At 43.0% G+C, this 27102-nt stretch overlaps 1 protein-coding gene across 5 annotated transcripts in view; it reads right to left on the bottom strand.

Moving 5' to 3' along the window:
• The window catches only part of LOC147020032 (plexin-B3-like), a 147726-nt gene that overhangs the window by 40278 nt on the left and 80346 nt on the right, over window positions 1-27102 (bottom strand). For 4 of the 5 annotated variants that reach the window (XM_085894979.1, XM_085894977.1, XM_085894978.1 and 1 more), the window contains exons 7-17: window positions 23625-23775; window positions 23135-23243; window positions 22846-22945; window positions 17468-17608; window positions 17213-17326; window positions 16168-16267; window positions 15810-15976; window positions 15571-15719; window positions 12905-13010; window positions 11305-11432; window positions 3744-3920 (exon numbers count right to left, since the gene is read on the bottom strand). In XM_085894979.1, the coding sequence (XP_085751105.1) occupies window positions 3744-3920; window positions 11305-11432; window positions 12905-13010; window positions 15571-15719; window positions 15810-15976; window positions 16168-16267; window positions 17213-17326; window positions 17468-17608; window positions 22846-22945; window positions 23135-23243; window positions 23625-23775 (1442 nt within the window). The remainder of the gene's footprint in view (window positions 1-3743; window positions 3921-11304; window positions 11433-12904; window positions 13011-15570; window positions 15720-15809; window positions 15977-16167; window positions 16268-17212; window positions 17327-17467; window positions 17609-22845; window positions 22946-23134; window positions 23244-23624; window positions 23776-27102) is intronic. The other variant, XM_085894982.1, reaches the window with a different exon arrangement.

Raw genomic sequence — 27102 nt, 5'->3', positions numbered from 1 at the left:
TCTCATCAAAATCTCTTGATATTTCATGTACAACGGTCCTGGAGAGATACCATTAACAGTACGAAAATATAAAGGTCAAGGTCAAAGGTCAAGGTCACAAAAAGGTCAAGCATCAAGATCAACGAAACCCTTATTTTTTGAGTAACTTTAATCGAATAAATAAGTCACTCATGTTCACATTTTGGCAAGATACTGGTCACCCTGGGGGTGACATTGGTTTTTTATTTGTAGTCGCTGAGATGGTTTAGATGTAGTTGCAGCAAGAGATGAGAACATCGGATGAACATTGGCGTTTGTAGACAAAAATGCATTCTAATAGCCATTTTGAATATATCTGGTCGGACCCAATGTGTAAGGTGGAAGAGGAGAGAGCAGGAAGAGAGGAGGGAGGGGGAGTAGAAGAGCGAGGGTAAGAGGAGTAGTGAAGGGGGAGAGGAGAGAGAGCATGAGGAGAGGAGGGTGGGGGAGTAGAAGAGGGAGGGTAGGAGAAGTAGTGAAGGGGGAGAGGAGAGAGGGGTAGGAGAGGAAAGAGAGGAGAGGAGGGAGGGGTATAAAAGAGTGAGGGTAGGGCTCCCTGCTCAGGATTGAGTTATAATAGCTGTTTTGAATGTATCTGGTTGAAAACGATCCAGGGAGGGGGATGGGGAGGGGTACAAGATGAAGGGAGGAGGGAGGGTAGAAATGAAGGGTAGGGAGGAGGGAGGGGAGGGGAGGGGTACAAATGAAGGGAGGAGGGAGGGGAGGGGGAGGGGTACAAATGAAGGGAGGAGGGAGGGGGAGGGGGAGGGATACAAATGAAGGGAGGGGGAGGGGTGTAGGATGAAGGGTATCGAACCCTGCAAGAGAAAATGAAGTTAGGGATTGAACTGGAGTCTAATTATATTTTTTTTCATATTCCCGGGGTATACATAAAGAGTTTATATAAGGTGAGTTAACTCTTTTCCAACTATATAATTGAATACTTTGTTCATAATAAAATGAATATATGGAGGAATGAAAATCTTTGTACGTAATAAAATGAACATGTGGACTAACTCCCCCTTCTCCCTCTACCCTTTACTCCCCCTCTCAAGTCAAGTCAATCCTCCCAAATCAATAAAGTCAAGGCAGAAGTAAGTCACTCCACACCTTCTCCCACCACTCACCACCTACCTACCTCCTCTCCCCTGTGCTGTGTGCATGATAAGGGGGGAGATGAGAGGAGGGGGTAGAGAGAGTGGGAAGAGGTGGTAGAGAGGGGTGGGGGGAGAAATGCATGGACATGTATTCATATATTATGTGAAGGAAATAAATTGTGTAGATTGCATAATTTCTGGATCTGACATATTGCCAGGACCAATTTTGTAAAACTCTACGTGCAGCATCTAACTCAAGATGTCCAAATGTCATGTCTGTGGGTTTGCACGAGCATATGCAGTGCGCGCTCACACACACACACACACACACACACACACACACACACACACACACACACACACACACACACACACACACACACACACACACACACACACACACACACACACACACACACACACACACACACACACACACACACACACACACACACACACGTGCACTGCATATGACTGCCTGTTTGTCTTATCAGTTTATGATCGAGAAACAACTTATTTAAATTTAATATTACATTTTGAACATGAATTTGAACATGAATAGGAAGACTAGTCTGCCGTTTAACAGTACTTTGTCTCTGAATCTGTCCTGATCGGGCATGTTTAGAAAGGAGTGATATAATATTTTTACCCTGTCTGTCTGTCTGGCAGTTAAACAAAATTGAAAATCACTCCAACCAGGAAACGCACTGTTTTTAAGCACGTCATAAGTAGCACATACAACAGGCACGAAGAACTAATGCAATGTGCTAGATAGGTTGGTGTAATAGACACTGAGTAAATGGTGGTAAAACCCAGAATTTATTTATTTATTTATACACCTTTAAACCATTAAAACTTTATTTAAATTGAATTCTAGACTTGAACACTGTAGAACACAAATCACCTTCATAATACATCCAAGAACCTCCAGTTTTGCAGTGCTTGGATGGGTTCTACGGGGGTGATGTGTAAGGGTGGTTGGTGTGTAAGACTGCTTCAATAGCGCTACACTTCCAGATTTAAAAAAAACGATCTTTAAAATCATTAAGTTATTAAAAATGAGGTACTGTGTTTACATGATCACTGTGCAGGGTATTGTGTTCTATAAACCCACTAGTTTTTGTGATGTTGTGTGTTTGTGTGGTTTGTAGACGATGCATTGATTACATAAGTTTAGGTTCATATGGTGGACAAACAGACCTTTTTTGTTTTATTGTATTATTCATGTTCCAAACGATGTATTTCATATCTGTAGTCACGTTCCATACTTTCTCGATGTATGCACGTTCTAATAGTATGTACTTTGGAGACACACACTCTTTGTACACATACTTTGTGGATGTACTCTCATTTTCAATGGCACATCCTTTACAGACAGACTTCCATTCTAATGGTGGATACTTTATGGATGTGCTTGCATTGTAATAGTACGTGCTTTATAGACATACTCGAATTATAATTGTACATATTTATAGATGGACTCACATTCTAAGTGTACATACGTTATGGAAGTACTTGGTTGAAAAAAAGGTAAGGTGTAGTCCTGGCTACCACCAGGTGGCATTTATGACTTCCGTTAGCACATTATTTGTGGACAGACAGACAAACTAACAAGCAGTTAGAGATTGGTACTTGGAAAAATTAGTTACTGCGACCTTGCCCTTTGGACCTCAAAAACAATCGGCTTCTAGGTTTTGATTGCTGAACAAATTAATTGACCCAAGATGCAAATTCTGTTCAAAATTCAAGTCAATCAGATGAAAATTATGCTTGGTGTTGGCTTAATTGTTAAGGTGGTGGGCTTGAGATCCCAGCATCCTGAGTTCAAATCCCACTTGGCTGTTAAATTCATACCAGGTGGGGTTGACTCTGCCTGTCATTCTTCTGAGGTAGGCAAAACGAGTGTCAGTATGCTGGTATCCTGTGTTGGAGTGATGACCCATCCAGGATTACACTCAATAGCCAAGGAGACTGCTTAGGCAGCACCAACGCTCTGTACAGAGTATGGTCCCCATGGATAGATCTTCTTCTTCTAGCGTATGGCAGCTATCATTTATTGGAAGTACGACGGTGTTGCTGATGCAGTGCCACTCCACCAGTACACACTGCTACTCATTTTGTCGACCTTGGAAGGATGACAGGTTGAGTCAACCCCCTGGTGTATGAATTCAGCGGCCAACGAGGCTTGAACTCAGGACCCGAGGAGCCCAAGCCGCCACCCTATCCACTGAGCCAACACCAGGCTTGATGGATGGATGAAAATTAACGATTTTGTGACTTTGATCTTTTTGATCTCAAAAACAACAAGCTTGGAGCTTTTGACTAGCTCTATCAGGTGGTTAAGTTTTGTGATGATTGTTCTGGAATTGTGACCTGCAAGAGGAAATTGACAAACAGACAGACCAGATGAACTAATATACTTGAAAATCTCCAATTTCACAAGTAACAAACCCGCAAAGAAACAAACACTTCTCAAATTACATACAGTATTATGTAAAAAGAATAATGTGTCTATATATATATATATATATATATATATATATATATATATATATATATATATATATATATATATATATATATATATATATATATATATAATGCTCATAAGTACAACATGAAACCCACCTGAAGAAGCTCACTTGGGGTTTGATTCCATAGATGATGGGGTTGGCTATATACTCAAACTTCTGATCCAGTAACCTCGTGGCTTTCGTCCCAAACTGAACGGTGACAGAACTCATGGTGGGTTCTGCCACCATCCCGGTCTCACACACAATGCTCTCCGTTGTCATGGTGTCGACTCTGTTACACAAATAAACAAGCTCCTTTGAACATGCACCATTCATTCAATCAATGGCACAACCTGCAACACCCATTGAAGTTGTAAATAAACCACAAAACCGCAGCCCTATCAGGTTTCCAACACAAATGAGAATGATAAAGTAAGCACATTTTGCATTAAGCTCCAGGCTACTCACTGCAGTGGCTAAAGGCCCAGTCACACCTTGACGTTTTAGCCGGCTAATGCCGATTTTTGGAAAATTTGTCTAAAACGCTGGCACACGTTGAATACGTTATGGGTAAGTTTTGATAACATTGAGAGCACGCTGAAAAACACTGCCATACGTCGTTGTATGCTGGCTTTAAACGTTGTACTTTTCGGTTGTCCTCAAATTTTCCATGCTTGAAATTTTAAGACTTATGCCAGCGTATGACTCACACGTTCCGCATAACGCTGGCCATAAGTTGTAGGCACGTCACGCGATCGTTGACACACGTTGACACACGTTACTTGTAAGTTCCTCATCAGTCGAAACACGTCGAGGTAATGTTGAGCTACCCGGAACTTATTTCGAACCTATGAGTAACGTGTTGTACTCACGTTACGCGATCGTTGACACACATCGACACACGTTACTTGTAAGGTGCTCATAAGTCGAAACACGTCAAGGTAATGGTTAGTGTCGGTGTTCCAGACTCCCTGTTTTTTTTTTTTTTAGTTTTTTTTTTCTTCCTTCCTTCGGTATGATGGTGATGTTGACACTTCGATTTCTAGTGCGGTTATAATATAATATAATTAATAGGCTGCCGCTCAACGATTTAAATCAAAACCGCACTGTACACTGAACACCGTCATACCGAAGAAAAAAAAAAACCGGGAGTCTGGAACACTGACGCTAACCATTACCTTGACGTGTTTCCACTTATGAGCACCTTACAAGTAACGTGTGTCAACGATCGCATATCGTGCGTACAACTTATTCCCATCGCATGCGGAGCGCGTGTCATACGGCAAGTACGTCGTAAAATTTTCAACATGTTCAAAATTACAAGACGTACTCCATTTAATACGACGTATGATAGCGTACTTCAGCGTTCTATTCACGCATACCAAACTTACCCATACCGTATTCGACGTGCCCCCAACGTTTTAGACGCATTTTTCAGAGGTCGGCATATGCTGGCAATATCGCCAAGGGGTGACTGCGATGTTGACACTTCTATTTCTGTGGCGGTTATGATTCGAATCGTTGTGCGTCAGCCTTTTAATAGGCTACGCCACGTCATCGTCAGCGATGCGTGCAGCGCGCTATGCATAAGTTAGACTATCGTTGGGCATAGGTTGTGAAGGCCGACAACAGGTTCAGCATTCGTTGGTATAAGTTATCTATAACACAACGAAACGTTCTGTGTCCGTTACTAATACGTAATGCATAAGACCAACTCGTTATGAAAACGTCCGAATCTTAAAAAAAAACATCAAAAGTTCAACGTAAAGGCCCGGTCACACCTTGACGTTTTAGCCAGCGATGGCAACGTATTAAAATGTATGTAAAACTCTGGCTTACGTTGAACTTTTGATGTTTTTTTTTAAAGATTCGGGCGTTTTCATAGCGACTTGTTCTTATGTATAACGCATTGGTAACGGACACAGAACGTTTCGTTGTGTTATAGATAACTTATACCAACGAATGCTGAACCTGTTGTCGGCCTACACAACCGATGCCCAACGATAGTCTAACTTAGGCATAGCGCGTTGCACGCATCGCCGACGATGTCGTGACGTAGCCTATTAAAAGGCTGACGCACAACGATTCGAATCATAACTGCCGTAGAAATGGAAGTGTCAACATCGCGGTCCCACCTTGGCGATCTTGCCAGCGTATGCCGACCTAAGAAAAATGTGTCTAAAACGTTGGGGCACGTCAAATACGGTATGAGTAAGTTTGGTATACGTGAGTAGAACGCTAAAGTACGCTATCATACGTCGTAGTAAGTAGAGTACGTCAAGATATTTTAAACATGTTCAAAATTTTACGACGTACTCGGCGTATGACACACGTTCCGCATGCGATGGGGATAAGTTTTACACACGATATGTGGACGCTTACACACGTCCACAAACGCTACTTATAAGCTACTCATAAGTCGAAACACGTCGCGGTAATGTCTTTTTTACGCGAAACTTATTTCTAACTTATGTTTGACGTGCTTTGAACCAATTCTTTACGTAGTCCCAACACACATCGACGTATGTAGACGTATTCCAATGACGTCTTCCGGTCGACAAAAAAAAATAAATTAACGTGTTTCTAGCTTTCAACTGCCATATAAAGATGTGTTCCCAGCGGTTTTGGGAATTGGTATATAAAAATGCTGCTCATAAAAGGGGAACCCAACAGTGTTTTCGAGTCCTTTTTGAGTCGATGTCCATGTCAGCAGTAACAGTATCAGTATTAGTATTAGTATTAGTATTAGTATTAGTAGTAGTTTGTTCATGTTGGCAGTAGTAGGTGATTGTGAGGGGGAGGGTGTGGGTTATGATGGATCGTCCTTGCGTCCGCGTGTCCACGGGTAGGAGACATCTTTTCACCATTGTTCGAAGTTCTTCGCGGCTAATTTTTTATGGGGCTTTTTCAACAATGAGCTATAGCTTGTTTTTACGATTTAGGTCTATTCATAACGGGTTGGACAAATGCACAATGAACTAATAATGTGCATAGAGCGCTTTGATTACTTATAGATACGATATACCAACGAATAATTATCGTGAAGCCGGCGTTCACAAACTATGCCCAACGATAGCCTAACTTATCCATATCGTGCGGAAGTTTATCTTTGCCGGTGACGTGGGGTTTGCTATTCATAGGCTGCCACTCAACGATTTAAATGGCTCCATCTCCACTATTGAAAGTAGACGCTTGCGCTCAACAATTGGATTTTTTTTACACTCAACGACTTTTAAACGGTACCACTCAGCTATTTTCATTGTTTACAATGAACGATTTAAATTGCTGTCACTCGCCTTTGTTTTTTGACGCTGGGGTTTTGAAATTTGAAGCGTTTCTTCTGAACGTGTTAAAACGCTCAAACTCGACTATTTTAAATAGACGCTGCCGATGGACAATTGGAATCATAGCCAAGCTAGACATCGAAGTGTGAACATCCTCGTCATGCTGAAGAAAAGTTTGAAGAATGCTGCAAATAAGTGTCCTGGCCGTGGCCGTGGACGCTGACGCAAGGACGATCCATTATACCGACGTCTTTCAGCCTATGAGTAACTTAAAAGTAACGTCTGTCGACGTGTGGCAACGATCTCAGACCGTGCATACAACCTGTGGCCAGCGTAGCGGAACGTGTGAGTCATACGCCGGCATACGTCGTGAAATTTCATGCATGAAAAAATTTGAGGACAACCAAAAAGTACAACGTTTAAAGCCAGCGTACAACGACGTATGGCAGTGTTTTTCAGCGTGCTCTCAATGTTATCAAAACTTACCCATAACGTATTCAACGTGTGCCAACGTTTTAGAAAAAAAATTCAAAAATCGGCATACGTTGGATAAAACGTCAAGGTGTGACCGGGCCTTAAGCCAGCGTTTTACATACATTTTAATACGTTGCCATTGCTGGCTAAAACGTCAAGGTGTGACTGGACCTTAAGAATCACCATGATAGCCAAAGCATGACTAACTCAAGAATTATTACTGCAATGTATAACATGGAGGCAAGAACGTTTTATACAACATAAACAATGATTGAGGTCATAAAGTACACAGGTCAGGTGAGTTATGGGAGCATGCGCCGGAGCAGCACGTCGCTGCGTCCACTTTCCGCCGGTACTCCAGGGGCCTCCGTCTGGCTATCCCCCAGGCAAATGTCTGGCCCATCCCCATCTCCTTGAGATGCCGATCAACCTGCTGCAACCATGAGGCACGTGGTCGGCCCGGTACACAGTATCCTTCGTATATAGTAGTGAGCTCTGGTGAACGTGATACAGGGGGCTCTGTGAGTTTTGGAGCTGTTCTATATCTGAATTGTTATCATGACAGTACTACTTGAATGTCTCACTTGCTACTAATCACCAAGGCTTTGCAAATGATGACAAACTGTTCCATGTGCCACGGGTGGCCACAGAATGTGAGACGGAGCAGAGCTTATATCCACGAGGTCGTGACTGTTTCCCCTTTAACAACTACACGGCTTTGTAGAGCGGAGGGTTTATTCGCACCCTTTAGCTTTAGCCATGCATTCGCCATAAATATACTCGTGATTTTTTATGCATCCTCCCTGTGCATGGCTTACAACCTCATTATGTTCCACATCCTGAATTGTAGATTATCATGACACTCACAGAGAGAAGATTTTTTTTCACAACAACATATTTACTTTCTCATTTTTTTTTTATATTCTGCCTTTGCTTTTCCTTTTTCTCAGTGTTTTTAATGCAAAAATCGAGGCTCATTGATTAACGAGGGGACAGGAGGTTTACAAAAAACAAACAAACAGTGAACATGGACATGGCAAGCAAGGGAATGACCAAAAAGCAAAAGAGAGAAACAGGAGATACAAATCAACAAACAAGCCAGTAGGCGACATGGGTGGTCGCTCTATAATTGCATACGTCATACAGTTTTTTACGGATCGGGCTGAACATTTTTGACAAAGAGGTTGATTATAGTGCGCATAAAAAGCGCTGAAGCCGATTTTTGCTTGTCGAAAAAAAAAATTCGGATTTTTTCAAAAATTTCAAAGTCCCGTTGCTGGGCAACGGTGGTGTCCATAGCAACGGTGCTCAAAAGCATACAACTAGATTCTGGTATGAACCTACCAGTCCAGTTTCATCAAAATCGGTTGACTCCTCTGGCCTCCAGAGCTGTCCATTACATACATACAGACAGACGGAAAACCTGAGAATAACGGTAGTCTCGCGACCACCCAACAACAACACAATGAAGACATAAAGCTGTGATGATTATTGTTAAGGGTTCTAAAGTCGAGATTAAATAGATAAATTTTGTTTTCATTTATGATCAAGAAAGTGTGGTCCCATCTCATCGAGACAACAAACACAAGGTGTTTGAGATCTCGCGGGATTGACTATTGGGTAGATGCGAGTGAGCGGAACCAGTACCGCATGGGGAAGTTGTGAGACTAAACAGTAGTGATCAAAGTTACATCCTGGTTTCAAGCACTTCCGTGGCTAACGTGAAATGTCCTGGGTTTTCAACAAAATGGGGATTGGGAGGTGTGAGTAATGACAGATGCAAAGTATTAACTAAAAGCAACGTTTTACTTGACAATGCAGGAGTATATGCCCTGCTATTCTGCACTGGCGAAAATACAACCAGCTATAGCTCTGTGCTCTATGCCAACGTACTTCTTATGTTAGTCCTGCAGCATAGTCTGATATTTCAGATCAATTGTTCAAATTTGCATAAAAGCACCAAAATTGGTACACATGTAGAATAATGTATTCTGAACAATTCTAGATATGGAGCGACTCGAGATTGTGCCTTGGTCAGCTTCGGCGACCATTTTCCAAAATGGCTGCCATTCTACTTTCGCGAAATTGGCTATTATATATGCTCTTATTTTCTTATTGTATTGGTGGTAGATATAAGGAAAGTGTAAAATTCAGTAAATTGACCATAAAAAGGCGTATTCAAATATTATGAGCCAGTATTTTCGCTAAAAAAGCCATTATTTGATTTGTAAATTGCTGCTCTCCTGAAACTTTTCGCTGAAAAGTACCCATTCTTGCCTGGAGAACAAGAGTCAAATGATATTCATCACATTCAATGGGTTTGGAATCAACAAAAATTGCATTATAGATTACATACTTTACTCTATTTTGAAAAGGGAACTGATAATCGTAATAATGACAAACTCATAAAATGTAGTCAAATTATTGTACACTTCACTTTGAAGCGTACGTCATTGAAGTGTACGTACTTTGAAGGTTTACTGTCTACTACCATTCTACCAGGACACATGGTACATGCATACATCAGTCTAGACTCTAGTACAATATGAGTTTCTGAGCTCAAGTGTACTGGCTCTGGATCAAGAAGTCAACACTTTTACAAGCAATGCGACTTTGCATTTTCACATTCTAAGCTCGGCCGATATCTCAGTCTGTGTCTACTGCATCTGTCTACTGGCATTCTCCTTCACAAGCACACAGTCCAGTGCATTGCAGATTAGCCTTCTTGCATTTGCAGCGGTTTCTACAGCCTTTTTTGCAGCCGTACGACACCAAGTCGAAGCAGCTTTTTGAAGCCTCAGGGAGTGTGGTCCAGAGCTGTTCGTAGGACCCATCCTCTGTTTGCCGCCAGCCCCAGCTTGTTGGTGATGGAAGCACGGGTTGAGGGACCAAGACCTGCCCCCAGACATAGCCATCCTGGAAAACTGATCTCTTCACATGCTGTTCCAAAGCATCGTAGGTAGGTGGGATGCGCTGGAAGGAGTTCCTCTTGGCGAAGAGTTTCTTTCTGGCCTCGTTGACGTCCGTATATGGACTGGTGCGGTCATAGAGGAGCACCACAAACCTTTCAATGCAGTGCATTGTGTCATCCTGGATGTTGACTGGCGTGGTGGTCAGGGTCACAAGAGAATCTGTCAGTTCTGGAAACGAGTTCCATGTGGCCAAGCCAGATTTCTTCCCATGCCCCACAAATGCTGATACTGTGTCACATCCAGTCATGGCGTGGAAAACAGGGAGGGCACGTGCCTTCTGTGGACCGAGGGAGGCAGCCATTTCATGGGCAGGGATGTCGCGGTATTTCTTGCCCGTCCCAAAGGCAATCCAGAGTTCATCCACGCATGGTAGTGCCTGGGCCAAGGCACTACCATCACTGCCAAGACGACGACGTCGGTGTCTACGGTTCGAACTTGAATCCGACAGTGGTCATGTTCTGCAGCATGGGCCACATGTAGCCAATATTACCAATTACAACACCACTTCCACCACTACCACCACCACAACAAAATACTTCTGAACCTGTCACTGATGCTGAGTGCGAAAATGGATTTTCCCATAAAAATGACCATTTTTCCCCAATACAATGGTTGGAAATATAATAAATCAACACAAATGACATTTGTATTGTTTTCCTTTGTAAATGCACATCACATGGAGTATTTATCACCTCTGAGAAACCTACAAAGAGAATAACAATGACAGATATCCCATGTTGTTAAAGTAGAATGGCGGCCATTTTCCAAAATGGCCGCCAAAGCTGACCAAGGCAAAATCTCGAGTGGCTCCACATTCAGAATTGTTCAGAATACATTAGTCAACATATGTACCAATTTTGGTGCTTTTATGAAAAGTCGAACAATTGGTTTGCTTTGCTGCAGTACTATCTTGATTATAATCATTATTAGTCACTTGAAATCTCACCTACAGGCCACCTTCCCCAGAAACACCTCCACATCATTTCCGATGTTGAGATTGTGGCCACGAATTGTCAGCAGAGTACCACCTGCTTCAGGTCCTTCTCGTGGCCAGAAGGAACCAAGCCTTGGGTCCTGTCAGTGAAGGAAAGCAAAATAAAAAGGATATAAGATATATACATATATATTTAAAAATAAATAAATACATACATACATACATAAACACACACACACACACACACACACACACACACACACACACACACACACACACACACACACACACACACACACACACACACACACACACACACACACACACACACACACACACACACACACACACACACAGGATCTCAGTCGCATGTTCAGCAGCAAACAGATACACTGTCCTGAGCACAAATGAGCAAACAAACACACTTGTACTTTATATGATACAAAAATATCCCTGATAAGTTGTTGGCCTTAGAGGAGCCAATGTATGCATTGTGTGGCCTTGCATATAGAAGCAGGCAAGAGACGGACGATGCAAGAGCATGGTTAGTTGCATAACGAAGGCCAATTATTTTAAATATACCAAAAAGGCTCATGGAGGCATGAAATGACAGATGGTGCGCAGCTTTCAACTGAAACAAAGGGGAACAAGCAGACATCTGAACATACAAATGTGACCTGTAAGGAAAGGTGCTTTTACTGTAACAAATGACTCATGAATGAAACATCTTCAAAAAGACCATATAGTAATCCATTCTATGCTGGAGAATAGCCAGAAGAAATAAAAAATTTATGGAAATGGGAGTTGACAGGAGGTGGCGGTGCACTCTGCATCTATAAAGGTGCGGAGAGAGGAACATGAATGGACAGACATGGGGGGCGGGGGGGATTCTTTATGCGGTAAAATAGAGGGGACAATGTACCAACTATCAGCAGAGAGCAAAGTTGTGGGGAAGTTGGAGGGAGAAATCCATAATTATTTATTTTAAACATTCATGATTGGACCTCCTGGATATGGCTCATGGAGGTGTTAACCGTATGCATCATCATGGGGATATTAGGACACATTTGTAGATTATTTTGTATGAATTACAACATTAAGGGGAAATTATTTAAAAACACAGCAAATGGAATTTGAAACTGGCATCAAAGCACCATAAGTCAAGTGCTGAGATGTGAATATCAAGCAGGACAACACAATGAAGCTGTGGGTGTATGCTCTTGGTCAAGCAAATGGTGGAACCAAAGCAAAGCAAAGCAAGAACCCTATCAATAATTATCTGAGCAAAGACCTTTCCCGGCACTGGGAGCAGCGTCACCCCTCAGTAGTTGTTGCAGTCCTGGCGATCACCCTTCCCTTTCCAGAGAGGGACAACAAGGCCCCTCTAACAATAAGGAGGTGTAAAGAGTCCATGAAATAATATAAATAGAGAGATTAACTTAAACTTTTCCTGTCAATGGGGACGGGTATTTTTCTTGCTTTTCTCATCGTGTACTTTTGCTCGTAGTTTATAATTATAGATGCAATGGTGTAACTCTCTAACACATCACCATGTTGATTTTCACAAATGAGCAGCTATCCCTTTCCCTTCCTATTTTCAAATTGCTCTCACCTTGTAGGTAAAAAGCTGAGTAGACATCACGGTCTCTTTCCCCGCCACGGTGATCGAAACGGACCCCTTGTCTTTCAAACCCTTGGCACTGGTTTCGCAGACAACCCTGAAGAGGGGTAGGAATGAAGATAGATTGATCACTGGTTGGGATGTCCAAGCATTTACCCATCCCCATAAAACACATTGGCTTGAAGCTGTTCAACCTGTATAGCCATTATTAATAAATGCATAGCCATTAAAACGACGTAAAGATGACATTAAGTATAAAACATAGGATTATTAATCCTCTCTGACTTAGAAATTAAATAGGTCAGGTCAGGTCAGGTCAGGTATGGGAGCATGCACTCGAGCAGCGTGTCACTGCGTCCACTTTCCGCTGGTACTCCAGAGGCATCAGTCCCGCCGTCCCCCAGGCAGATGCCAGGCCCATCCCCATCTCCTTGAGATGCTGATCAACCTGCTGCAACCACGAGGCACGTGGTCGGCCCACTGGCCCCCTCCACTCACGAGACTCCCTCGCTGAGAGAATCTGGTGAGCAGAATCAGCGTCAGGAAAACGAGCCACATGTCCATACCGTCGCAGCTAAGGCTCATGGATTATACAGGTAACAAATCTCATCTGAGTCTCTCTCAGCAAACACTCCATGGATACAAAGTCCGACCAGTGATACCCAAGGATTCTTTGAAGAGAGCTGGTACTGAAGGAATTAAGTAGCTGTCTCAGATTCCTGGTCAGAGTCCAAGTCTCACATCCACAGAGCAAGACTGGAAGCACCAAGGACCTGAAGACTTGGACTTTTGTCCTCCCGCACAGGTACCGGCAGCGCCACACCCCATGATCCAGTGAATCCATGACTTCCCAGGTCCGACCCAGACGTCTATCAGCCTCTGGCTCCCCACATGCGGTGTCATGAATATCACTGCCAAGGTAAGTGAATTTCTATGTGATCGCAACATCTTCACCACAAACAGGAACAGACAAGATAGCAGCATCCAATATGTCACTGAAAGCCTATATCTTAGTTGTGACCAAGGCAACCTGTATTCCTGGCAGCAATGAATCCTTGTTAAGTGCCTCGAGCCCCCCCCCCCCCCCCGTAAAGGAAATCTAAATTCTCCACAAAGATGACTGCATCATCTGCTAAATCAAAGTTAGAGATCATGACATTCCCAAACGATTCATCGCAGCTTGATCTCTCCGACATCCTCCCCAGAATCCAGTCCATACAAGCGAGGACAAATGTGGGGACCAGTACACACTGTGGAAAAACTTCAGTAACAACTGGAAATAAGTGAGAGATGGAACCATCACACCTTGCAGCACTCTCAGTACCAGAGTATAGTTTATAAATGAAATTGATCAGTTTTGGTGGCACCCCATGAAGACCGAGAATCCTGCAGAGGGTATCCTCATTCACTGAATCAAACGCTTTGCATAGATCAACATTGGCTGTGGGCAACCGCTGCAGAAACTCTCACCTGAGTTCGGTGAGGACCTCAAGAGCAAGAATACGGTCAATCGTTGACCTCTTTGGTGTAAAGCTTGACTGCTCAAGGTGCTGGTGCTCAAGCAGATGATGGCCACCCAATCAAGTATTATCTGAACAAAGACCTTGTCTGGCACTGAGAGCAGCATCACCCCTCAGTAGTTGTTTCAGTCCTGAAAATCACCTTACCCTCTCCAAAGAGGGACAACTAGGCTCCTCTTCCACTTCCAGTCAGTTGAGATGATGCCTGTGCTCCAAACAGAGCACAGAACTGCATGGAACAAAATGAGTGCAGCATTTCCACCAGCCTTGAGAAGTTCAGGATGGGTGCGGAAGATCCCTGGAGCTTTACTTATCCCTTTTGACTGGTTTACAACAGCCTGTTTACAATAGGGGTTTATGGTGGCCGGAGTGCAAATTTTTGCACCAACCTCCTCATAAGAAGTAACCTAACTGCAGGAGGACGTCCGCAGACACAGTTGGGCACTAGATATGGATGGCCATTGGCTCACAAGGAACTCCTCCGCCCTTGATAGTTTTTGTTATTAATCCTGCTGGGTGTCCATATCATACACCCTCCTCACCAGGAAACTTGGTGGGGGAGATGGTTTAGTCACCGACAACCCAACCATGATGCAGGTTAGTGCAGGTTTACATGGTACCTGTAGCAAGTCACAGATCTGTTTTGGCCTGACAATAAGATATTATATAACCTCGGGTAAAAGATTAATTTCTGGGTAAATGAGATGTAAAAATATTGCAGTTAAATTATTAAACATTGCTCAACCATGCCCAAGGCCAGTTGGATGTACTTGTCAAGGCAGCAGGCCTTGCAGCATACCTGAAACCACAGGTGGTCTGGGCAAACACGCAATCAGGAACGGGTACAGATAACTTTGACTAGTCATTCAAGGTACAAAATCAACTTATTGTGAAATGATGTGTAAAAATGTTAAATTTACATTGGAAAACTTTGTTGAACTGTGCTTAAGGCCAATAGGGGGCACAATATTAAAGTAACTGACCAAGGGTACTCTGTTAAAATTTGTCTGCATGCAGACTCACTCACTCGTTCACTTGCGTACACAAAGATTACAATGCCCTCTCCCATCCCTTTGGGAAAAGACAAGGTTTATAAATGTGTTAATAAAGGAGTGAAGCACAACACAGAAAGCCTACCGTGTCGAGATATTATACAAGCGACGTATAGGGGTACAATATACTCCGGCCACAAGGATGATTTTCACATCTTCAAACTTCTGTCCCAAGTTCGATCCATACACCGTAAGCTGAGTGCCGCCTTCCATGGGGCCCAATGTAGGCTCAATCTGTAGGTAGTAAGAAGGCAGCAAAAACCTTCAAAGGACCTGTTAGATGAGTGTGTCATATCAATTGTTGTTCAGATCCTTGAGACTCACACTTCGGATGTTTGGCGCAGGGCAGATGCTCCGGCTTAGGCCAGCCTGACAGCTGTTTTTGTGCAAGCAACGGGGGGGATTGTCACACCATGAGCAGTTAAGGCTGGCCTTCACTGCGAGACACAGGCTGCAGTCGACTCGACCAACGGTGCACTTGTACAGCGTCACTGATCAACAAAATTGGCGAACAACAAAAACATCACTGATCAGCGATATTTACGTCTCTAATTTATGTGAACAATTAAACAGGAAGTCTGCATACACTGTTGGGGCAAACACTTTTCAGAGGACAAGATGGAATTGTAGCTCCATTACTTTTGATGAGGCGTGTGAGAGGTAAACAGCGTAAAGAACGTACGGTTGATACTACTAGTCATGTCAACAGTTCTGTCGGGCCACTCTTGCCAGCGCAAGATAACAGGGGCTTCGAGTTGTGCCAGCTCTTCCTCGTAGTCAAACTGTGTGAAACACAAAGTGCAAGTAAGGCGAAGCACACTGATTTTATTTGCAACTTCAAAGTTACTCATGCTCATTGTCAGAAACTGAAATTATAACATCTTAATGACACCAAACTATCCTTTTTCTGCACAAACATTTAATTCGCCATGGCATCAAATCTTTGTGCAGCAACAAAAGTGGGGGCAAATGTGCTCCGCAAGTTAGCTTAGTTGGTGGCGAACTAAACCTCCGAGTTCTTAAATCCCAAGTTCGATCCGCTAGAGAATCCAAATCATTAGACGAATCTGCTGCTGTTGTGCTGTCCCAGCAGCTGATGCGGTATAGTCGAGTACAATGCGTTACGGAGGGGATGTAAAGCCAATTACCCCCCCATCTACAATGATGTTTGATGTGAGCATTGAGGAAATTAATGTGTCAAATCAATTGTTTAGATTTTAATAAATAAATGGACGATACTAACCTTGTGCAGATGATACGAACCTTTCTATCTGAGAATTTTGCTCATGGAGGCTGAGAGCCCTCGTATAGTTCAAAGCCCACATACTATGTTTTGTCTATTGTCTACTAATTTCCTTGTCCTAAATGTATTCTATTATGCACAAACTATAGATATGAAAATGGATAAATAAATAACTTCAAACCATATGCTTTTGCAAGAAAGGACGTGGTTGCAAACATGTGGTTTGGCTGACAGGAAGTCATTATAAACCACAGGTGATGCTTTCCTGCAATCTATGCCTCGCTTCGCAGGCAATTTGTAGGCCAAAGGCACTATTTGTCATGGAGTCCCAGAAATAAAAATGTAAACCCCATATAACAGCTTGGTGTGAAAGCTTGTGCAGCAATTTGGCAAGCTGTGTTTTTTTTTAGAAGCCTTGCGTCAGACGGTCGTAGCAAACTCAAGTGGAACAGAGCACCATGGATGGAATCATTGTACATCTCACCGTGAACCAGCAGGACAGTGTCCTGGCACTAAGTGCTGAGTCCTCAACCTTCACCTCTGCCGGAGAAATGAACTCCTTTGAACCAACTCGGACGGCACACTGGAACATTTGATCCTTGGGTAGGGAGGCCCAGAGGAACCATTTGATAAAACTGAGGGATGATTGTAGGGATAATGCACATCACTCCAGTCCTGGGGTAGCTCTACAAACGTTGTCATGTAACTCGGGCACAGAAAGGCAGTAGTGGAAAGAGACCTGCAGCCGGTCGAGGTTGAAAGCTTGGAGCTGCAGTTCAACAGGTTGTCCTACAGGCTGCAGGGAGTTGCTCATCATGGTCTTGACACGTGGACATGCTGCCAGGCCTCTGAAATTTTCTTGCTTATCCAAGTGGTTTGCCTGATGGAGCAGAACGATGCGGAACGTGGTGACACTGTGCACAAATAAAGGCAGGTAAAATAAGCATCAAAGTGTTCAACAAAGCGGTGTGTTGTTGCTTTTGTCATACATGACCAGCATACGATGGGATTAGCCAGCTAAATGGGATGAAGGAGGCATGAAAGAGAAACAGTTGAGAAAGCTCAGTTATTTAGGACAAAATAATGTCTTAAAGGGGTTATGAAGCACGACGCCGAATGATGCACAAAATCCACTGAAATATTTAGCCACCAGGAAATGGACACAATTCAGGCTACACTTCCTGACAACACAGGATGCACACAGTGGATCTGTTGATTCACTCGCTTGAGATGATCTCTTTGTTGAATCATATCGCTATCCCGACATCCATTGTCCTTACTCTTGACAATCAAACCTTCAAACAGTGACCACCGAGTGTCACGTATCGATGTCGGTAAGTCTACCAAACACTGTTACACACTAATAACATAATAACTGTCTGAAATATCAGAACATCTGATACTGCACAGACATCAACAAACGACGGCACATAATCGTGCGAGAGTTTCAACTTGGCCATGAAAACAGTATGTTAAGAAGTGTGGAGTTGATAGGAGGAGGCTCATATAAGATACACCGTGTCACACAATCCAGTTCAGTCTCTTTTATATGTTATTTCGTTATAATGTCTGCATGGATCATGTGCAGGTGTGGTGTTTAGTTCTTGTCTGGCGTATAGTGGCACAATAGTTAAGCTATTTCAAACAAATATACAAAAACTATATTAGTCAGAAGATTCTGATTCCAAGATTCTGGCAACTGAGCGAGTCTCAAGTATAATGTCTCAAACAAATTAAATAAATAATGGATATTTAGCCGAAACAAAAAGTTTTCAACATTCAATCTTTGTCAACACATAATCAATCTGTCTGGATGTTTCTAAAATTCATGGAGCTTTTCTACTATCACTTTTCCAAGTACCAATGCTTTCATGGGTTCTGCAGTGATTACATCATCAGACATCAGTGGAGATAGCACGCAAAAACGAGAACATAACAACCAGAAAGAGAAATCAGAGATTGCAGACCCTTGCCGGGACTTGTTTTGTGTGGCAAATAAATGGGAGGATGTTCTAAATTCAAGGTTCCATCCATCGATCCATCCATCCATCCATTGGGACCATACTCTGTGCAGAGCGTTGGTGCTGCCTAATCAGTCTCCTTGGCTATTGGACACAATCCTGGATCGGTCACCACTCTGACACAGTACACCAGCAAGTTGGCATTCATTTTTGCCAAACTCAGAAGGATGACAGGCAGTCAACCCCACCTCGTATTAATTCAACAGCAAAGTGTGATTTGAAACCTAGGATCCCAAGCCCACCATCCTAACCATTAAACCAACACCAGGCATGAATTAAAGGTTGTTGATTGCAAATGAAATGTCTAAATGGTCGAGTTGTAAATGTGTAAAAGTCAAATGTCTGAAAAGTTGTAAAGGTCAAATGGTCTGAGGGGTCTAAATTTGAAAGTTTGAAAGGTGGAAAGGTCTGAAAAGGTCAAATTGTGTCTAAAGGTTCAAAATGGTCTAAAGGGTCTTGAAAGGTCGAAGTGGTCTAAAGATTGAAATTTAAGGTCTAAAGGGTTGGAATTGGCTGAAGGGGTCGAAATTGTTTCAAAAAATCCAAAAAGGGTCTCAAAGTCAAAGGGGTCTACAGAGTATTAAAAGGTCTGAAAGTTCAAAAGGGTAGAAAGGAGTCTAAGGGTCTTCAGCATTCTAAAGGGTCTTTGAGGTCAAGAGGTTCCAAAGAGTGTAGTGGGGTCTATAGGGTATTTGGGATCTAAATGGTCTTTGGGGCCTTTAAAGGTCTTATGGGTCTTGGTGGGTCTAAAGGATCATAGGGGTCTTTTGGGTCCTCAGGGTCTTTTTGGTCTTCTGGGTCCTCATGGTCCTCTAGGTGTTGGGGTTTTGAAGGGTCGAAGGGAGTTTGAGGGGTCTTAAAGGTCTAATGTAATTCAAACACATACTCACGTTCTGTGTGAACGAACAGACAGACTGACAAAAAAAGAAAATCACTCATCGAGTGACACTTGGCGAAATGGAATGGCATTCCTCCGCAAGGCTGAGCAGTTTACATTTTCTATACCACTGATGGCCAGATCTGAATCTGGACCTTAACCAAAATCGAATCGGCTGGTCTTGTCACCTAACCAACTCATCCACCTAGTTTTATTACAAGTCGTCCACAACTTTTGAGATATCACGTTACACAGTTTTTGGCCCCATCTCTCGATGGTGAAGAATCATTTTAAAAATTCTCGGATGCTGATCCGGATTCGCTTCTTCACAAAAATCGAATCAATTCGTCGTTGCCACACACACCCAACATATCCACCAAGTTTAATCCGAATCCGTTCACAACTTTTTGAGATATCATGCAATATCGTTTTTCGCCCCATCTCTCAATGGTGGAGAATCACTTACAAATTAAATAATTATCGTATCTGGAACCGGATTCGCTTCTTCTCCAAAATTGAATCAATTCGTCCTTGTCACACACCCAACCTGTCCATCAAGTTTTGTCTGAAACCATCGATAATCTTTTGAGATATTGTGCTCTCTCGTTTTTGGCCTGATCGCTCAATGGTGAAGAATCACGGAGAAAATTCTCAGATTCGGATCCTGATCCGGATCTTCACCAAAATTAAGCGTTGCTGTCCTTGACCAGTCAACTACAAACACAAAACATTTCAGAACGATTGCTTGAAAACTGTGGCCAAAAATCGTGTGACCAACAGACAAACAGACAGACAAGCCGGTAGGTGACATGGGTGGTCGCTATATAATTGCATACTAGTCATACAGTTTTTGACGGATCGGGCTGAACATTTTTGACAAAGAGGTTGATTATAGTGCGCATAAAAGCGCAGACGCCAATTTTTGATTTTCGAAAAAGATATATTTTTCGGATTTTTTCGAAAATTTCAAAGTCCCGTTGCTGGGCAACGGTAGTGTCCATAGCAACGGTGCTCAAAAGCATACAACTAGATCCTGGTATGAACCTACCAGTCAAGTTTCATCAAAATCGGTTGACTCCTCTGGCCTCCAGAACTGTCCATTACATACAAACAAACAGACAGACAGAAACGCAAAACAATTTTTTCACCAAGTGAATTAATAATTTCACCAAGACAAATTAATGCTACTAGTTCTCTCCCATGCTACCCTTGGGGAACAAAGCACGGAAAGAGCAGAGAGTGCAGGATCAGAAAGGAGGTGGTAGAAGACAAAGAGACCACCGACCTGCTTGCGATGGCAAAGTCATAAGCCCATAGACTCAGCTTCATCGTGGGAGATTGCAATAATCTTAAAGTCCTTAGAACTGTTATAGTGGTGATTTCCAAGCCGATTGTCAGACGCAAATGCCATACCCTCTCCTCTGGCTCTAACCATACCCTCAGTGTACATTTTGAATCCCACTAATAGGCCAGATCTGGATCCCAACCTAAACCAAAATCGAATCGGATTGTTCTTGTCACCTCCCAACTCATCCACCAAGTTTTGTCATAACTCGTCCACAACTTTTTGAAATATCATGCTATATATCGTTTTTGGCCCCATCTCACCAATGGTGAAGAAGCAATTAAAATATTTTAAAATTCTTCTATCCTGATCCAGATCTTCACAATTATTTAATCAATTCTTCCTCGTCACACCCCTAACCTCTCCAGCAAGTTTTGTCCAAATGCATTCACAAGTTTTTGAGTTATCCTGCTCACAGACAAACAGCTACACACATGAGAAATCGCTCAAAGAGCGGAAACTTGGCAAAACAGAATGTACTAGAACAGCACTCGGTAGAGCGCGTACCTCCACCAGGCTGAACAGTTTACATTTGGTATCCCACTGATAGGCCAGATCTGAATTCCGACCTGAACCCAAATCGAATCGACTCGTTCTTGTCACCATCCAACTCGTCCAGCAAGTTTCATCCGAATCCATCTGCAACTTTTTCAGATATCGTGCTATATACTATCATTTTTAGCCCTATCTCTCAATCTTGAGGAAGCACTTATTATTATATAGTCCAGAATCTGGATTCTGACCAAAACTGCACATTGCTGTCTTTGGCCCGTCACCGACATACACAAAAATTCCAGAACGGTTGCTTCAAAACTGTGGACAAAAATCATGTGACGGATGAACAGACACGACAGTTCAATATACTTGGGGAAATACTTTCGCTGAGTAATAAACAGACAGACAGGGGTGAAAACATAACCTCCATCCACCACAGTAAAATAGTTGTTAAAAACTTCAAGTGCATGTTTTTATTTTTTTTTGAGCATCCCTAAACAACCCAGGATAATATTGCCATCACTTTTCTTTTTTTCCCAACAGTACAATGTCAATAAATTCAGATATTCTCTCTATCTGGGTCTGTCTGTCTGTCTGTCTGTCTGTCTGTCTGTCTGTCTGTCTGTGTCTGACACACACACACACACACACACACACACACTTGCAATTTGCTCAGGGTGTTAGCAATAACTTGCCGAGACATACAGTGGGATATCTTACATCCACCTTCTAATGCTATCTTAACCACAGGACACCAACATTAACGTCTATCCGAGGGACTGCGTGTTTTGTGATGCAACAATCCTCCAGGTGAAGCACTATTTATTTATTTATTTACTTTTCTCAGGTCTGGAATCAGAAAGAGACGATATAGCTCAAAGGTAAATGCCCTACCTCCGCATAATCCTGTCAGACACAAGTGTAAGACCATAGATGAGCAAATGTTTGCGTATAAAATACATCATTTCTGTATCTACCTGTCACCGTAGCTCCACATTATGCGGGGCTAGAACGCGCCGGCGAAGTTATCGATTGTCATTCACAATGGCCTCAAGATGTGATCCTGACAGTCCTGATGATAAGTAACTTGGACTTACATGGACTCCAAAATATGGACTTTCAGGTTTAAAAAAAAAAACCCTTCCTTAGACCAGCAAGAGAGGATGAGCTTGGAGTCCATGAAACAGACCATAAATTTACTAAACTTTGACAAGTGGACCATCAGATATGCTGAATCCTTAATATATCATAAAACGTTGCACGGCTTTCCACTGAAAATGGAGGTCAAATGAGAAAAAAACCATCGGTGTGTAGACATGTTTCCATCATGACACAACAAATGATGTGGTGGCATGGCACAGCTGCGTAGTTACACCCACATTGAACACGACGTTCCCATCGCCGCAGCCAGTGTGCAGACACTTGTGTTCACTGATACACCACTGACATTCCCAACGACTTGTTGTGCAGGCCTCACAACTGTTGGAAGACAAAACGTGGTGATTTGATGATATGAAGAAGTTATACTATCATCATATTGTTTATTGCTCATACATTTACACATTCTTCCCCTACCCATTCTCAAAACAACGGTCTACGTGTCCATTTGGAATCACTTCCTCAACAACTACCGGGAATTATAAAACTAATTGGACAAAATGATCATACGAGGCAAATGGATGCAGTTGAGAAAAAGATGGGCAGTCATAGATCAGAAATGGCGTGGAAACGATGACGACGTTTCGATACAGCACCTTAAGCTCTGTGCGCACATGATCTGCAAACAACACAAAGAGCAATTATGCAAGCATGGGAATGTATGTTCAGCGGAACATGTATGCACGTCGCTGTGCATACACAAAACCACATCGACACGCAGGCCTCAATGCATGTACAAATACACAAACGTCCATGGAAGCAAAGAATCATGGGAATGCACTGCTCCATTCAAGCAACTTATGTACACCTGCAAGCACGCAATAGCATGCGGACACAGTCCATGTCCTTGCACAACCACACACATGCACACAAACAATTTGGCTTGTACACTTCCTGCATGAAACAAGAGCCCAGTACCAATCATGATCTTGAAGCTGTAGTGACATCATTGTTTTAAAAAATATATATACTGGCAGAAGCTGGGAAGCCTCAACATTACCGGTGGTGGGCCATGCTGCGTTATCTGGGTAGCGGTTTGTGCACTGGATGTGGTCGTGTCGAACGTCTGCAAGAACAGTGTGACTGAGGATTGAGCAATGCAGAGATTCGTTGGGAAACAGGTACGGCAAGGCTGACACGTGAAGCTCAACCTGCGATAGAGGGTGGGAAAGCAAAAGGTAAATGAGTAGGAAAATAGAGAGGCCATTGTGTCATTGTCACCAAAGCAGGGAAGGCCTGGCAGACCTTCCCTGCTGTTTCTCCAAGTTGTTTCTTTAAGTTATAAAAAGCTCGGTTGATATTATTCAAGTTGAAGATCAAACTCTTCGGGGGGGATCCACTCCATCTGATGATGGCCAGTGGTCCCCATCGTTTATAATATGACCATGCATTCTGGTCCTATGGGTTAGGAGCATCGGTGGCGTCATGGTTAGAGCAACTTCTCTGAACTGATTCTGGGAAGTCAGTGGTTCAGACCTGAACCCTTGGCCGAGTCATACCAACGACTTCAAAAGGTATGTTCTTCCTTGCTTGTTGCTCAGCATTTAAAAAGGATAGAGCATGGACAAACAACCATATGTTGGCAACCATTGTGCAGGCTTGATGGGTCTAATGACCTCATCCTTAATTTAATTTCCTTTAACTCATATTTATGCAGCTGAAGTTTCAGCTTCACTTTTGTATGTACTGTACTATTAACATCCTAGTAAATAAAACAAGGCAATTCTCTGTCAGTCTGATGATTATTATAGGATCAATCGGCTGGGCAAATATCCACCAAATTCTGCATCCGTGCTTGAGGTACCCAGGGTGAGGTCATCATCCCCCCTCCCCCAACCCCCAGCCCCTTCCTCCTTCTACCCCGAGCGAGAATGGGGAGACGGCTGGGTGATTTTTGCCTGCACAAGGAGAATAGTGCAGGTGGTTTAACCACTGACCCCTGCCAGAGGGAGTGGGTATCCATCCATCATGCGAAGGCTAAGCAGGACCTCGAACATTAACTTAATGTGTTGTTTTTAATACATAGTCAAGGCTCATGGAAGAGCTAGTACACTGAATGGATCAGGACGCAACAGACAAAAAACTGGACGCAAAACACGCATACATGAGGTGGACAAGTTGGACGCAAAGGATGCTTGAGGTGGACAATATGGATACAGAAGGAAACTCCATGGAGAGAAAACAGGAAAGTTGGAAGGAGGATGGATTTGGGTGTGGTTAACGAGGGTATAAAAAATCATGGTTTTGGATTTGGGATGATCTGAGATGGTGGTTGTAATGCGAGTCATGACATTTGTCGGTTTGTAAAGATTTACAATACCATTAATGTTCTGAGCAGATGTTCTGGGCACAGCTCGGAATGGATGCAGATGCATTCTGGGAAGTCAAAAGTTTAGGCTCTCTATGAAGTATAGGCTCACACTGCGTTGTGCGGTTCATAATGGAGCCATGCGGCCACGGTGTGACCAGGCCAATTCTACGTTTTATCGACATACAAGCACTACTCGTTAAGGAATATTAAAGTGGTCATCAGTATATCTCTCCCTATGTAGCTAATTGTAAGACTTCATGTTGTAAGAAAGATTTGAATGTATTTTGTATGAGTTTTCATGTCAACACATTGCACATCACGTACATTCGTGCCATTTGTATGACGTATTTCGACGCCATTTGAGGTCTGTTTCCTGTTCGTTTGATTTATTGTATTTGATTTATAGTGGAACAGTCATGAAATTCTGAAGTATTGTTGTCACAAAACAACATTTTTGCTTGACAGTTTCACGCAGCTTTCACGCAGCTTTCACGGAGCTTTCACGGAGCTTCTTTAGGGATGAATAAACGGCCAAAAGCTTCTGTATGAACACTACTCCTTGTGTCTATATCTGCAAATTACATCCAATGAACCTGTGATACTGTGATTACAAAACCCCCGACGGCAGATGAACGCTTGCTGTGGCTTGTGACTTGCACTGTTATAGTATAGTGGTGAGTAGCTGTCTTGAAGAATGAGATTGGAGAGGATGTGAAAGTCGATTCCACAAGTGGGGAAAAAGAGGAACAAATTAGTGGGAATGAGCGATGATCCTGGATTTAGGAAGTTTCACTAGAACCAGAAGGGGGCTGATGGTGAACCATGTGAGACCTGCAGAAACCCTTGGGGAACAAAGCACAGAAAGAGCAGAGAGTGCAGGATCAGAAAGGAGGTGGTAGAAGACAAAGAGACCACCGACCTGCCTGCGATGGCAAAGTCATAAGCCCATAGACTCAGCTTCTTCATGGGAGATAACAATAATCTTAAAGTCCTTAGAACTCAATCAAGCTGCAGGGTTGATGAGCAGTACTCCATCAAGCTGCGAATGAATGCCTTGTTGGTGGAGAGGAATTCAGGTGTGCCAAAGAAGCACTTTGTATGATGGAGGATGACCAGTCAGTGGCTGGTGTGAGAGGCCAACTTTGAATGTAGTTTGTCTAAGACTGATCAAGACCCAGGAGTTTGAATTATTGAACAACCTCAAGAGTATTGCTGAAAAAGTAGATAGGAGGGTTTATTAGACGGTCCTTTTGGAGAGAGATTGAGTGTGATATTTTCCAGGATTGACATTCCAAGTGTTTGACGAACTTGTGATTTTTTTTTCAAGGTCTGAAGAGAGGCAAGAGGCTGCAGTTTACTTGTTTGAAGAATGAGGGATGACATGGCAGAAAGTGGAGTCATGAGGAAGTAGATAAAGGGGATTTTCTATAGATTCAGAGATATCAGTGATGAAGATTAGGAATAGGACTGTGGCCAGAACATTGTCTTGTGGTACTCCAGCTTTGACAGGGAGAGGAGATGAAGGCATTCCTTTGAGTGATTTTGGCTACGAGAGTGGAGGAAGTCAGTTAACTATGTGTAGAGTTCGCCTTGGATGGCATAGGCAGAGTTTGGAGAGTAAGGCAGGATGCCAGACTGTATTGAAAGCACGAGATACGTCCAGAGAGATGGTCCTAATCGCATGTCTGACATTGAGGACCTCCATATATTGCTGGGTGAGTAGAAGGAGCATGTCGAAGGTGGAGTGACCCGGTCTGAAACCAAATCGGTGATATGAGATGTGGTTGTTAGAGAAAAGGAAGGATTTCATGTCAACTGCGATGATGAATTCCATGACTTTGCTGATGATTGGAAGTAAGCTGAAAGGCCTGTAGTTGAAGTGATCAGTTTTTGAACCTTTTATGTAATGCTGTGATGTTGGCTGATTTCTAAGCCGATGGAAGATGACCTTGGGCAAATGACGGGGTAAATAGGACAGAGAGAGGATGTGCAAGAGCAGCAGAGCAGGTGTTCTAGGGCATGTGAGCTGATGCCATCTGGTCCAGCAGCAGAATCAGAGTCGAGGGTTGAAAGAACCTTCTCAACATTCTCAGGTGCAAGAGTCACAGAGTCCAGGAGCAGTTGGCTATGGCAGGGCAGGATGGGCACTGAGAGTGAGGGCTTTGGG

The sequence above is a fragment of the Eptatretus burgeri genome, chromosome 9 (genome assembly GCF_056783735.1).
Source record: "Eptatretus burgeri isolate ZD-2024b chromosome 9, Ebu_testis_v1, whole genome shotgun sequence".
Taxonomy (NCBI): Eukaryota; Metazoa; Chordata; class Myxini; order Myxiniformes; family Myxinidae; genus Eptatretus; species Eptatretus burgeri.
This window is presented reverse-complemented; position numbering and strand designations above follow the sequence as displayed.